This window comes from Ischnura elegans, chromosome 8 (assembly GCF_921293095.1).
Source record: "Ischnura elegans chromosome 8, ioIscEleg1.1, whole genome shotgun sequence".
In the NCBI taxonomy this organism is placed as follows: Eukaryota; Metazoa; Arthropoda; class Insecta; order Odonata; family Coenagrionidae; genus Ischnura; species Ischnura elegans.
Genome location: NC_060253.1, coordinates 59,318,265 through 59,334,563, shown reverse-complemented (window position 1 = coordinate 59,334,563; position 16,299 = coordinate 59,318,265). Strand labels below are relative to the sequence as shown.

The 16,299-nt window shown below is 38.6% G+C and overlaps 1 protein-coding gene across 4 annotated transcripts in view; it reads right to left on the bottom strand.

The window, feature by feature from the left end:
* Positions 1-16,299, bottom strand: part of LOC124164305 (multifunctional procollagen lysine hydroxylase and glycosyltransferase LH3) — an 83,426-nt gene that overhangs the window by 56,244 nt on the left and 10,883 nt on the right. For 3 of the 4 annotated variants that reach the window (XM_046541556.1, XM_046541555.1, XM_046541559.1), the window contains 2 exons: positions 4,874-4,962; positions 2,334-2,470 (listed from right to left, as the gene is read on the bottom strand). In XM_046541556.1, coding sequence (XP_046397512.1) covers positions 2,334-2,470; positions 4,874-4,962 — 226 coding nt within the window. The remainder of the gene's footprint in view (positions 1-2,333; positions 2,471-4,873; positions 4,963-16,299) is intronic. The other variant, XM_046541557.1, reaches the window with a different exon arrangement.

Sequence of the window (16,299 nt, the reverse complement as noted above, 5' to 3'; positions counted from 1 at the left end):
TATATACGGAATATATGAGGACATTATACCATTTATATGCACCTTTTATGTACATAATGGTATAAATCGTGCATGTACATAAAAGGTGCATATATTCCGTATATATGCAAATATTATGCCATTCCATCACTGCATATATTCCGCATATTATGCACATAATACCGCAATTTATGAGGACATTATACCATTTATATGCACATATTATGTACATAATATGCGCGTTTTATACCATTGTGGTGGCATAATATTCGCATAATATTTGAATATTATGCCATTCCATCACTGCATATATTCCGCATATTATGCGCATAATACCGCAATTTATGAGGACATTATACCATTTATATGCACATATTATGTACATAATATGCGCGTTTTATACCATTGTGGTGGCATAATATTCGCATAATATTTGAATATTATGTGCATATTATTCACTTTGTGCTGTGTGGGTAAGTTGGCTATGAGCAGTCAACTATGCAAATTATGTTATGTAGTTGGACTTGGTCCAATTCATTAGGACAATGTTTGTCATGCATTCACATTAGAAGTAATTTTCCGCCATACTCATTAGCACCAGGACCGGTTTAAGCAGTAAGCAAAGTACGCGGCCACATAGGAAACCAAGCAAAATGGGGCACCTATGAGCTCAGTCCAATGTTCAGTACTTATCCTACTACATCTCAGGTTGTTTTTGAGGGGGGCAGCCAGAAAAATTTCTAGAACCGCCACTGATTAGTACCAATGAAAAACATTAACTCAGAGGCCTTATGTTTATTATCAGATATCCTTCTAAACTCACTGAAAATAATCATGGAATTACATATGAAAGTTAGGGCATGCATAGGTAAACACCAATCATTTATTATTTGGGAAACACACTGCCAATGCTCAACTTTCCCTCTCTCCTAGTTCTCCAAATGGGAATTGATTGTTATGTTGTCCACCCACTAATTATAAAAATGAAATTGTTGTTTTTCTAGGTCCTACCAAAAACATTTCCAGTCTTTTCCGGATTATGTATTAAAACTTCAAATAACTAACATTCCACACTTTCTTTTCAAATTACACATTTGAATTGCGTGCAGCAAGAAAAGCCCTGGGAAGGAAAAATGAATCCATTCCCCAGAATTAAGAGCACTAATTGAGATATGGATGAAAACAGAAAGACATTCACAATTTAAAAGCAAATTTTTCCCAGGACAGAGGATTTCCAGGATTTAAAAGTATTTCCAGGTGGCAAACAAAAGGGGTGGGGTTAATGTGCTGATTGAACCCAAAAAAACTATGCAAAGGCAATGAAATCTGGTGGACTTAAAATTTATTTGTAAAAAAGTCCAAATTTACTATAGCAGCATCTATAATATTTCCAAGAAAGTAAAGGGATTCATAATTAGGAAGTGCTGAGAAGAAAGAACTGGGAAGAAAAGAGAACTCTTGTAAAAATTTAAAGGAGAAGACGGGACAACTTAGTTGGCCACATTATGAGGCATGATGGCCGGAAGAAAACAATGGTAGAAGGGCAGGTGGAAGGAAGAAGGGCATGGGACATCCTCGAATGAGTTACATAGGACATTCATGTTGTAAAGGATGTAAAAGAGAAGAAATACCTACGTCACTAACATGTTAAGGCTAGCTGATAGGAGAGAGGAATGGAGATCTGCATCAAACCAATCTTAGAATTGTTTACTAATGATGTTGATGAAAGGGGTTCATAGGGTCCAAGCTCATGGCTTGGACAGTTGAGCTGTCTATTCAGGTTTTACTATCTGAAATGGGCCACAAAAATTACATCTCCACCCCACCCTACCCTTTGCAGCCATTATCCAGAGGGGCAGGTAAGACCAGCTAGACCTAAACACTCCCCCTGACAGTTGAGTTAACCATATTATCTCAAGTGAGTTGATGCCAAATTTCTGAGTTCAAAGAACAATGCTGGGGTCCGTAACTCTTTAAGCTCCTTAACTGCCCTTCACTAAACACAGAATTGTGCACCAGCAAACATGCATTTTTGGACTGATTGTCATTATACTCCAGACCTTTAAGGGACAAATATAGTTACAGGTTTCAATTTCATGCTTTTTTAATGCACCTTCCAGGGTATGCAAACCGATAGCAGAGGATAATACATCCCAAAGAAACCTTTTCGCACTGGGTCCCTCAACATGATACAACTACGACCCCTGTAAACTGTTCACAACACCATTTAGAATCTGGATGCAAATAAAAAGCTGGAAATATGAATGAACAATTGAAATGTATTACAGAGAGGTGAAAATTAAGTATGAGCATATGACCTAATACAAGGAATTTAGAGCTGAAAAATTGACCCCTACCTGTCTGTAAACATAACAATCTTCTCCTTATTGTCCTTGTATTTTTTTAGTTCTTTCAGAAAGAGGTTCACCTTGTAACCACCTCCCACGGAATTCATGTTACCGCCAAGCCATTTTTCTCCCATTCCAAGAACCTGAACCGAAGTTTGGAAAACAATTTGATTAGAGACATTGATCAGAATCTAAGATGAATACTTCTAAAAATCATTTCATATCATTCGTTTACTCATATCATAATAAATGTCAAGGACCACATTCACACAAAAGAAAAACGAATTAGAACATCTGGTTAAACTTCTATGAATTATAAATATCAACACAGAGCAAGAAAATTTGAGTCTGCAAAGAATTGCAAAGAGTCTGCACACATAAAATGAATTGCACTCTCATCTCACATTAGAAATTTTAGAGGAGTCAGAGTCCGACAGTCTTTCCAAAGTCTTTGCCAGAATCTATTTATCTGTTTTTAAGCTTGCCCTAAAAGTAAATACATACTTCAAACTACATCATTACGGTATTCTCTCCCATAATAACAAGGAATATTTTTATTATTATTGGAATGATCATTAAAGTGAACAATATACAATAATATGTAAGCATTTTTTTAGCTTAGGTAAACAACAAGTCAATATTAAAGGGTCAGGCATTTTTGTTATGGGGAAGCTAACAAGACCTATAAATTCCAAGACAGACACGCTTTGATGAGAGAAATTCCATGTTTATGGACAATCATGAGAGAAATGTTAAAAAAAGGAAAAAATTGAGGTAAAATTCGACTGTCGGCTTCGGTGGCAGCAAGGATAAGTCCTCGCCTACCAACCAGAAGGTCAAGGGTTCGAATCCCACCTGGATATGTTTCCCCTTCCAGGACATGGGTGTGTGTGATCGTCTGTTGTTGATTGTTTAAACTCCCGATGTAAAGGTTGCATTGTGCTGTTGGGTAGTTGAGATAAATAAAAAATAATTTTAAAAAAATTCTCCAAACACTTCAGTCTGAAGGCCACAGCTAAACTGTTCAGACTCAAAACAACTAAATAGGGTTTAGACTCTGAATTATACCTCAATTTGCTCCTTTTTAGAACTACTGAGATAGAATTGGGTGCATTATATCAAGGTCTTTGGTGCACTACATTTTGATACCTATAACAGGCCAGTACACATAGGCTTAGGCACTGTTGTGGATACATATGAGGGGGTGAACACCCCCCTTGCGGGGCCGCCTGCATTGCCTCACATTGCAGAACCATGATTGTAACTTTTTTATATCATAAGATGGCACTGTATTGTGTATGTGTATAATCAGTTTAAATAAAACTTTCTTAAACTTTGAAAAGAAATTTTTTACACCCCCCTTCAGTTTTTTCTATATCCGCAACAGGGCGCTCAGTGAGAAATGGGTGGTGGAATCCACGTGGGACCCACGTGGAATCCACGTTGACTCGTGGATATATGGTGGTGGTGGATATTGAGTGGTTGGACCCACGTGGAATCCACGTTGATTTCAAGTGGATTTGTGGTGATTAGCATAAAATGTTAAACAGAATTTCTAATTTGTGGAACTTAACTCTCTGGTGACATTGCATCATTTATCATCCTGAAACCACGCTAGTTATGTGAAAATGTATCACACATTCTATTTTTATATATGTAATTCGTGGAAAGGCAGCCATGAGAGCACATGAAAAATCGTAGACACCTACATATATAGAAGGTTTAGATATAGAGTGGTTGAGGTTTTAATGGTTTTAGGACAGCACCTACTGCTGTTTTAATTTTTCCACCAAATTTCCACGTGGGTTCCACGTTGATTCCACGACCAAAAACACGTGGTATCCACGTTACATCTCCACGTGGGTTCCACGTGGATTCCACCACCCATTTCTCACTGGGGCTAGGGCAATTGGCATTCTATGGCAACTTCCTTTTACTTATTATGAATGGATGGCAAAAACTGTGCATTGGTATTTCACTGAACATCGACAGTAGTCATCCTGGAGAAAATGAATTAAAAATGCTACTCTTAACAAATACTCTAATATTCAAAATAGAAATTGAAAACTCCTCTCACTGCATATGCTTGATAGGAAGCTGAATTATCTAATTCTACAGAATGATTTGAGAAGATAAAAGTGCATAAGAAGTTTCGTGATTTTAATTCCCCATAGTGAAAGTAGATGGTACGATATTTGGAGGACAAGACTGACAGCTTAGATCATTTGCTCCATAAGGGAATGGTAGGTAAGGAAGGTTGGAGAGAAACCCAGTGTCGGCATTAGCCTGCTCTTAAAGAAAGGCGCCAAAGGGACCACAGCTTAACGTCCCATCCAACAGATGGAGTGTTGCGCTTTAAATGTTCTTACACACAACATTCAAGCAGGGATCGAGCAATCTCTGAAAATTCTCTACCACCGCCGGGTTTCGAACCCGAGCCCACAGGGCGGGAAGCCAACACTCAAGCTACTACACCGACCTGATCCCCCAGTGAAATTAAAGCATAAAAAATGAGATATTACATAAAATGTGACTTTAGAACATACCTTAACTGGCACATTGTAATACTTTGCAGACCTGATGAACCTTCTATAGCCTTCAGTCCTATTTGATGCAACAGTTACAAGAAGAAAATCTGAAAATTAAGAAAAAACAATCAGTCTAAATAATAATCTATGAGTAATAATAAAACACCCACAGTGGGATATCAATATAGCCTGTGAAGATTTGTCTGGTTTCACACTGGTCAAGGTCCTCCATATCTCCTTCCAATTTTTTTAAGTGCAACTTGCCCATTGTCCTCGGGGATTCAGGAATCAAATCCCTGTGGTAGATGGGCGAGTTTAGTGGCGCCGACTCCATGGGGCCTGAGGGGGCCCGAGCCCCCTCAAAAATTTGTGATGGGTGTAAGAAAAAAATGTGTCAGGCTTGTCGATTTTCCCCGGAGTGTCCAGATATCAAGATTAAAGTTATCAGGGTTCTAATGTTGATCATATGACTCTTCTAAAATGCTTAAAAAACTTAAAACTCCATACTTATAAAATTTCCCGGGGGCAAGATCCCTGGTTTGGGCCCCCCCAATATTTTTGCTAAGTCGGCACCCTTGGGCGAGTTGCACCTTTGTTGTGAGGACCTTACCCGGTGTGAAATCCGAGCAATTTTCACTGCCATTATTCACTGAGAAAAACCAGGCCTTACATCAATAAAGCCTATTGAAAGCATTACAAATTTAAAATGTCCACATGCACAACATTTTACATAATTTAACTTGAACAACCCATTCACACTGTTAATCACAACTGAAACAATACTCTACAAAAATAATTTAAATTTTTGTAAACACACATGGTTAAATTTTACCTGCCTGAACAAGTAAAAAACTTTTCTTGGTTCTCTGAGACATCAAATTTTCTTCTCTTCCTCTGATCTACTTTACATTTCTTATTAGATATCATGATCAGGTAATTGAAAAGTAAGAAGCATACATGAATTACATTTTATTTCATCAAGGCTGATTCTTATTTCCCTTGGGCTAAACTTTTGTCACGTTCCAATAATCCCTAAAGCTGCTATGCCGGGAGGAATTCGAAATTATCAATTCCAGACACATTGACGAGCAGGAGCCAGACGAAGGGTAGTTTACGTGATGGTGCCACATAAAAACCACTGCTGGAGTGGACATGGGAAATCCTACCAACTATATTTTTCCTGAAAACATTACAGTACAATCAAATAAGCCTTGGAAACTCATCGAACGGGACCTGACACTAAAGGACAGGTGCTCTTACACAGAATTGAGGTTGGCTAGGTCCTTGAGGTCATCAGCACGTGAAACCCTTGCAAAGGCTGATCATCAGCAGCAGCACCCAAGAAAGAAAAAGAGAAGACCAAGAAGATGGAGAAGGAGGGTGCAATGAATGTTAGGACAATGATGAGGGTGGGTAAAGTAGAAAATATTAAAATAGGGATGGATAAGGGGAGAATAGGATTTTGGGAATGTGCGAAGTGAGATGGGAAGATAATGGGGACTACTGGAGATAATACAGGATCATTTATAGTGATGGGGAGGAAAGACAGCACGGATGCTTAGTTATTAAAGGGAAGCTGGGAAAAATAATAGTAGGCATAGAGCAGGTAAGCAATAGAATGTAGGAAGTAAAAGTTGAGGTTAGACTCGTCAATGTGGTGGTTGCTCAAGTGTTAATACCCACTAGTAACCATAGAGAGAAGGAAGTAAATGGGGAACTGGAACGCTTCACTTGGGGAAAACAGGGATGCAATAAAAGAGAAAAGAATTCAGATTAGTAATTAGAAACGACCTGGGGGAGATTGCAGAAAAATTTTGAAGAGGGAAAATTTTATTCATCACAAACACATGGTTTGGTCACCATAAAGGTCAGACGTATACTTGGAAGAGTCCAGGAGGTTTGGGGAGATATCAGATCGACTGCATCATCGTAAAAAAGAGGTTTAAGAATAAAGTTAACTCTTGATTTTACAAAGTAGGAAAACATGAAGTTTCGCTAACACTAAGTGAAATTGTCGTTCCCAAGCAAAAGCCTAAGCTAAATGCACAGCATATTTGAAAATAAGAAGCTACAAAAATAGGATTATATTTTAAATTTCAAACCAGGACTCAGCATCAACTCTGGACTAAAAACTTTACATCTCTGTGGTGCTATCTTATTTTTGAAAAGGAATAGACCACTTCTGCATTGATATATTATTTTTACCTGATTATGGGTTTTTAAATTTCATGTTTCATTTTACTAAAGGATACTCGCACAGAAAACACCCAACAATGCTTAAAATGATTCCATAAAGACAAATGACAGTGAAAAAACTAAGTAAATATTTTAGAGATCCATTAAAAACTTTTAACACTGTGTAATGCAATATTAGGACGTGCCAATTTTTTAGATCCGATGACTAGGTACTATCAAGAGTTCACTCAAGAGTGAAAAACTTGTCCAGCAAGAGATGTGGATTTTAGACCAAAACCTAGTGCTTACTAGATGCAAAGTAAGATTCAGAAGACTGAGGAAAATCAGGAAGGTAAAGAAATGGAACGTAGAAGTTTGAAGAGGTCAAACAGATGGCAATACCAGAAACTGGTGTAGAATAGTTTCTGGGAGATACGCAGAGAGTAGAAGGGTGGGCTGGGATAAAAACTTGAATACTGAAGGTGGCAGATAAGTAGATTGGATGTGTAGACAGCAGAAGGATTAAGAAACCATGAATCATGGACTTAATGAATAACGGAGGAGAGAAGGAAATGGAAGAACATGGGCATAGAAAGAAGAATATGTGTGGAGAAACAAATAATAGATTATGGTGGGAAACAAAATATCAAGATAACTTTGGTGGAAAATTGGCAGAGGTTCCTCTCCACCAGGGTCCACATTACCGCTACCACGTAAGGTTGAGTTTCCCCTTTTGAAACCGAACTGATTGACCCCCAAATTATCATTTTCCCTCGCCAACATTCGTCTCCTCAAAATCCTCAGTACCACTTTTGCCACATGTGATATTCAGCTATGAGATTGGTTAACAGTGGAATCATAATTTTTATTAAAACAATTAATTAGATGTGTAGAAATGAATAAATTGAAATGTGCCATAAAGTAGAAATCTCTGCTCATTTTCCGTGATTTACTTTAAAGTAAAGGTTCAATGAGTCACACCCCACCCCCCCCAACTGTCTCCAGACTTTTCAACTATTTAGTGATAAGAAGGCAAGCATGAAATACAACCTGAAGTTATCAAAAGAAAATACGTTTTACACACAACTTTGAAGTCGCAAAATTTATCAGTTTCTTACTTTCTGAAAATTTTTAAAATGCAATAGGCACAATATTTGTAGAGATGAAAGTAAATGAAGGCTATTTTTGGATTCAGCGTTGAAAAGGGTCAATCAATGAATCATATTCCACTGAAATCAACTAAGCCATGTTTGCGGAAGCTTTCTTTCCTAACATAAATTTAAAATGTGAATCATAAAGCTTATATCTAAAAGTCAAAATTTATGTCCCATCACATTAAGTCATTGGGATCAATTATCAAAAATATATATACAGTAATCGTTCGCTTGTTTGATTAGGCAGTAAGGGAGAAACTTGATTCTTTGGGAAAATGGGCAAAAAACGCTACTTGGTTCAAACAGAGAAAAAACCTAGATGAAATTTGTAGAGAATTTTATGAACAGTTCTGGACAAAAATAAAAAATAAACCACTTCGGCCCAAGGGCGGATCCAGGATTTTTTCCTGGGAACATATATTAGGGTCTGACAGAGAAACGGTCTTCTCGTATTTAAGGTTAAAAACAATACACAATTATTACTGAACGAAATATTCTCTTTTATTTGAATTTAAAAATATAACTACTTGTAAGTTACACATACAATAACAACATTTCCTCTATCCAACTTAGGCAATGCTTCATTTCCGAGCGCTGACTAGCGAACGACGTACCAATGACCGGCAAATCTGTCTAATTGAATTGGGCTCAACGCTTACATGATTGAGTCTCTGTGATACACAAAAAAACGAACGTAATGATAACTGAATTAAAACTCTTGTCCATATTTTAAGCGCCTGGGGGGGGGGGGGGTGGCACGTGCCTCCGGCCCCCCCCCCCCCCCCCCAAATCCGCCTATGCTTCGGCCTAGACTGACAATGAGGGCATTTGTCAGCGGCAGCGATTGTACAACGCTCCACCCTCACCCCTAGTCTTAATGCGCCAATTCATAGCGTTCTCACACCAAACTACGCATTTGCTAGAAAAGGTCTCGCTGACGGGTCAAAATATCTGAAGGTTAATGCTCGAAAATTGCAAGGGGCAACATCTGGGAAACATGAGCACTTATTCAATGCACAAATCGTCTCGAATAACTCGCTACCGTTCTCGCGTTGCACACGCTGTTCATATAATTAGTTGTTTTGGATTGGGTTTTTAGAAAATTACATATAAGACGAACACTCCATTAAATAACTAACACTAATTGCGATATATTATAATGCTAACAAGGTGAGAAGATTGTAGATGAAAACGATCTTTCCTATACGACAATATACGCACATTATGAGGTTCCGATTTTATCCGACGGAAAATTTACTAGATCGTTGAATCGCAAGATTAATTTCGAGGAAGTTTCCATTTTGTGCTGTAACCAGAGAAGATTATGTATAATCTCTCGTAAGAATAATTTTCTGCCTTTAGATTCCTTCGATTAGTTTTTCTGGTCGGTGATGGTTACGGGAAGTAACCCCCGTCGGCTGGTCGGCTCACCCGATTCTTATAATGCCTTCACTCGACCTTTCCATGACAAAAGACTCCGAGGCGGGTTGGGACTAGAGAAATTTGACCGCCTCCACCATAATTTCTACTCCGTAGCAGCTAATCATAGCCTTTATCACTATCCCCTTCGAATTAAGGGAATTGGTTTTTCCTCAGGACGATGGAGGATTTCAATTAATGCTAGGCGTATTTTCGCTAGAGAATCTTCTTTTTCTACGTAAACGGCCAGTGTAGGGTTCTTGGTTAGGATATGTGTACCATGTAGGGTTCTTGGTCCTAACACCCCCGCCACACGCCTATTGAGGTGGCTAGCGGGGTAATGCTTATTGTTAGATGTATATGCATCTCGATTATTCTGGTTTTTTGAGTTAGCGACTCAAAAGACAAATAAGAGGAAGAAATCGGAATCACCGTAAACTTTCCTTAAGTAGTCCTTATTGATTACACCCTCATTGGGCTAAACCATTATACGTCAATGCTAACTAACAGTGGAAGTTCACACAATTTCAACATCGCGATAATTCATGATACATCGATATGTCTCTCAGACCTATCTACGATTAACTATGCCACTGGAATAGTCAAAATAGGACTCATTGAGAGATCATGAGGAGACTGCATCGTTAAATTTATTAGAAATACTTTGTACATTACGGTCGTTGCAGATCCATGGGAGCAGTGGCGTAACAATGGGCTGGGGGATGAGGGGATAGATCGTGATAGATCCCCACAAAGACTCAGAGAAATAAAAGAATTATTAAAAACTGTTGCCTAGTTTCGACGAATAATTACGGTATCCTTATAGTTAAATTTTTAGCGCCAAAATGATGTAAAATGTATTTCCAGGCATGTAATATGTCAAATTTTTTCCGGGCCCCCCATTACCTAGGGGGAGGTCGCCACCCCAGGCCATCCCATCCCTCCTAAGCATATTCATAGTTACGCCACTGCATGAGAGCATATACATTTCCAATCTAAATTACGATAAAGAGAATTAATGAAAAAATAGTAACTACACAATTTTGAATTAAAAACCTTTAACTAAACAAGACCCGAACCTCGAAGCGCTACAACCTTTTGAGGGCCCAACACTGAAACAACTAATGAAAGGAATGAGTAAATGTAAAAGAAAGATGCGAGAATCGAAAAAAAACAACGAGGGAAGAGACAACAGGGAGTCTCGTAGCTTTTAGAGAGATGACGGAGTGAGCCACTAGAGACCCGAGTGGCGTCACGCTTGGCTAAGATACCACTGCAATTAACAGCACACGTTCTTCAGTGAGTCGGATCGACAACTATTTCGGAACGAAATCAACACTTCTTAGTTCTACCGAAAGCACCAATGCACGAGTATATAGACGAAAAATGGCTGAAAAGATAACAGTACCGACGTGAATTATTTTTCCGCCAGCAGTAATATTATCGAAAAAATTTAAGCTAAACCAAAATTATCGTTATTCTCTCCCCCACCTCTTTTCTCAAAACTTATCGGAGAAACAAGATTAAGGGTCATTCGACAGCTCGAATGATAGAGTCATAATAGAAATATTCGAGGGCAAGTAACTTAATAGAAAGCTAGGTACAATTATGCCTATAAAAGGAATTGAAAAGTGCGCGAAAATTCCACAGAAAAAAATCATTCGCCTTTATCGGGACTCGATCCCGGATCTCCCGATTTCCGGTTGTTTCGGCAGTTTTAAGCTACTGTGGAAGATCCGAGTTCGAATCCCGGGCGACTCAGTAAAGTTTTCACCTTGACTAGTCCCGTTACACTTCAATTAAAAAGTGCATTTATTACACATGCCAAACGCAAAATATGTTGAACATTGGCAATTTTTAACGCTAGGCCGTGATTGAGAGTAAATTTATTTTTATTACCAGTTCAACTTTTAGGATATTCAAGGCTTAATGGCTAGGTTAACACCAACGAATGAATTTTATTTTTATTAAGCTTAAAATATTATATGGAAAACTTCGTAGAAACAAGGCACACACAACGTCATTAACGTCTTCACAATACGATGGCCTGTCGTCCTATATAAGGTGGCTCATGAGGTCGACAGTAGATGCAGATTACAATTCCGCCGGCGAAAACCCGCCGTTTTTAAAGATGTATATTCATTACGACACAAGTGCGTCGGGTTAAGAATAGAGAAGAGCATTAATAGAAAAGGAAAAAAATCATAGTTTCGAGGACGATAGGGTGGAGCCGGAGTGGTGGGGGGAAGACAAGAACATACATTTTAACTAGAGCGAGTATAAGAAGATAAACTTTCGAAATACCCTGAAAGGTTGGAGTTACTCGCCACTCGATTTTTATGTTAGAATGACAAACATGCTCAGAAAAAATCCTTAACATTTCTTCCCTTCCATAATTTTTTTCTTTGGAGAGTTAAATTTAAAAAATCATTTGCACTACGGGCAAAATCTAATGTTAAATACCCTACAGATAAGAAATACATAGCTCATTTCAGCGAATGAAACTAATACTCTTCAAGACACACCGTCACTATTTTTTGCCAACAAGTTTCGGGCGATCATGCAAGCTTTTAATTAAAACCGCTGGATACGAGATTCGCCATCTGAATACATGGGAAATCATGATGTGACCAGGAACAGGATTTGCTGGGAAATGGATTCACAAGAACCTTGCACAAACGAATGCTTAATAGTCGGGCTTCCCAGGGTCATCGTGCCGAGGTCTGTTTTTTGTACCAGGAGCAAGCCTTAAATGAACCCAAGAGATAAAATTTACGACAGGATGTCTGTTAAAATTTTCAAGGAAATCTGTATGCGTTTGTTTGATGCTGTAAACGGTTGTTTCAGAAACGAATTTGCCCCTCATGCCAGAAACAAAATGCCTTTGCAGGAAACATGTTGGTACATAGGCAAGTACCAGGAGACAGTGGCGGATCCAGGATAGGGACAAAGGGTGGAGGGACAAAAGGGGGTTAACATTCCAGCAGTAGTGGAGGTCGGAAAAAATACCATTCTATCCAGTGTAAATTGGATTGAATAATCCGCCACTGATATTGATTCCCCCCTCCCATTGATCCGCCACTGCTGGGAGACCCAATTAATAAAACTTCTGGGTCAATCCGCGTCTTGAGGCTTAAAAGTCAACGTTTCTTCCCCTCTGCCAGGGACCTCTTCAGGACTAATGTCTTCTCTAACGGAAGAGACGTTGACTTTTCCGCCACAATACGAGTGCTAACCCAAAAATGTTATTAATTGACAACATATGGACCCCGACAAATTCAACTAGGAGAGCCAGCTTATCGTTTTCTCGCTCATGCGCGAGTTTAAAACGTAACGCAGAAATTCATTTAATTTTGAAAGAATTATCCTCTTCCGGCGAATAAGGTTAGAGACTTTTTCTCGGATAATTCATGGAGGACGTAACCCCGTCGGAAGGCAGAGAAAAATTCACCGATAAGTCATTAATTTAGGCGTTTATTTTGAAGTAAAACTGATGCAGTCGAGTGTTTTAATTCATTTCTGTTCAATTAAATATTCTCAACTGAGGTGGAACAGAATGATGACGCATTAGAAACGGTTACATGGTGTGAGAAGAGTGGAAGTGTACTGAGTACCCCGCAAAACTTAAGAAAGCGGGAAAACTCAATCGGTTACATTAAGAGACATGATGGTGTGACAAAGATAGTCGTGGAAGGATAAGTAATACGGAAGAAAAATGTAGGAAGGCCTCGTATGAGATAAAATGATCATGTGATGAAGCAAAATAATAAGTTAGTGCAGAGAGATTAGCTGATACAAAAATTGAGGGGAACAGTGGCGCAGCGAGGGGGGGATTTTGGGGGATCAAAACCCCCCCAGAGCTCATAGAAATTATTAATTTGATCATTTTTACTTAATTGGATTGATATTACTAATGGAATAGTGTAAGGATTAATAAAATATCCCTCAGAAAGCCGTAAAACTCGCCATTTTGAACCATTTATCTTAAAATTCCGCAATTTATTAATCTCGCACCTATCGCTTATCCTGGTGGGTATTCCATAGCCCCACACACCCCGGTATTAGTTGCACCTAAACTCCCCCCCCCCCCCCCCAGCCTTAATTCCTAGCTGCGCCCCTGGAGGGGATAGCGGCGTCATCAAATCCCAGGACTGATTACTACTGATGATGATGACGAGAAACAATATAAATATAAAAAGCAAAGATTTAGGGACCTACAACAGCACATCTCCCTTCCGTGGTCCGAAGTAGGGGAAAAGCGAATCCCTCTCCATAATTGTTTACCGGGCGAAACCAGAAGAACGGATGCTTCCTGAATAAATCTTCTCTTGCTTCGACTTAAAAAACGGGTTGCAAATAACCTCCAAGACTACATAACGAATAATACAAAAATGGACTTCCAAAATAATCTGCTTCCATCCACCTTATCCATTACACTTTTGTATACTCCTATGTACGCCATTTGGCCCAAGCCCCGGAGGTATGGTCCAAAAAAAATCGTGAGGTTCCAAAGAAATGGCTTCCCGCCCGGAGCCCCAAAAAATCCCACGCTAAATATTTACGAAACGAAAGGTGATGAAAACATTTCCCACAGGAAGCGATGACAGAGTATACTATTTCAATCTATTCGTGAACCAGAGGTTAGGGGAAAGTAATACAAGCATTGCAGAAGCGCTCAGTAAGCTCTTTCATTAAGAGTTCAAAAGATAACATGGCCTTAGCTATATTGAATAACAAAGAATGAAACATTTCCATGACAAAAATTCACAGCAAATATAATGATTTCGAGGATATGAGCTATCAAATTTAGGAAAATATCAAAGCATGATGGCTAATTCCATTTAAATACGCGGTCGATTAGCCTAAAAGTTTCTGTCATGGCAACGTGCATGGAAATATCGGGGCGGATTAAGTAAAGAAATGTACGTACGTAGGTACTTAACGTATGGAAATTCTGATCCTCAAGCGGGGAATATAAACAGTTATGTACCTCAATTTTAGGAAATAACCTTTAGATCATTCCTAAAAATCAGAGATAAAAAATATGGGTAGGCTTCAATATTCAGCAAACGTCGAAAAACTTGCCGATTTGTTTACTATGGGTTAAAGTGCCAACCAAAAACACATTTCATTAAAATCAATATTGTCTCAACTCATATACTTCTCTAAATAGACCCGCCAGTTATTCTTTCCCCTTACCCTCTAAGTACGATATCATCTTAGAGGTGGGGATGAAATAAAATACGAACAGAAAAATGGAAATTCTAAGAAACATAAATACTTCATGACTTGAAAAAATAAGAAATGTCTTGAGTGGTAGTAAAAACTTACTTTCCCTACCCTTTTCGGTAGTTTCGTGGGGATCTTTGGAAATCCACTTTCTCCATTTCAAGCAAACGAACTTCCTCCCATATTTCATAGGGAGTACCTAACTACTAGATAGAAGTAGGCCCGAAATTTAATGCAAAGGCGAAATATTCGTCTCAATTTGACGCAACCCACAAACTTCGCAAAGAGAGACTTTGAGTGTACGTAAAACAAAGAACTTCATTAAAACGTACGGAACCATGAAAATCAAAGCTCTCGAATAGTAGATATTTAAAGAGACGATAGATATCTTTAAATAATTAGCAAAGAGTTTACGATAAGCCACTGCAATCACAAACATATTCAAATATTTAACAAGTCAGAATAACTTATCCGGAATAGAGAAACCATCCTAGACGAAAAAAATCGATACCAAATGGAATAGTAACCAAGAGAGTTAAATGCAATGAGAAACACTGATTGTGAGTAATTGAAAACAGTGCTATGCAAATAAGGATTAATTGAAATTTTGGCAGACAAATATTCCTAAGAATTCTGTTTCACCAAAAGGGGGAGAGGCTGCGACGTGAGAATTATTTTGAACCCATTCCAAATATCATGAATAATGAAATGGGAAAAATAAAGAACAGCTGCTTTCATTTCACCACCCCGGGATATTTCACTGAGAACTCTAAATGAATGGTTTATAATGACTACGGGCTTGATTTTCTGAAGCCTAAAGCCAAGGAGTACGAAGCTGACGACTTGTTTGGGATAGAAATAAAACGGACATTCGGAATGATTTTAAAATTATGAGAACCGATGCCAGTAGATTCAAGGCCGGATTGAGTGGGTCATAGGGGTCAAAGGTTGCAACCCCCCGAAATCTTTGAGAGGAACGGTCTTGAGAGAGCCCCCTCTCCTTATGACTGCCCCGCGCAATTGAAATGCACCCCCTCCACCAAAAATTGCCCAAAAACTTTTCCGTGCTTGGGTACGCATGACATCAGCTCAGTATTTCCTATTTTGCATGCTCTCCGTGACGAATTGCTTGTTTAAGTCATCATACCGGAATCTTTAGTGGAAATAAAACAGACTTCTGTCAACATTTGCCTAATTCTCAAATATTAAAATTTTAAGTTCAACAGATTCAGGCTTCAATTGGAGGAAGTTAGACATATTTAAATAAATAAAAGGTCGAAGCACTTTTCCACAAGATCCTTGTGGAAACGTGCTACGATATTTTATTTATTAAAATTAAAATTTTACATCGCAGAAAATAATGAGGTTTTAGTTTTCCAACATGAGAAACAGCCAAATTTTGATAATGGTCAACTACATATACCCTGACACTTTCCACGGAGTTTTAAACAAGAAAATCGACAAGAA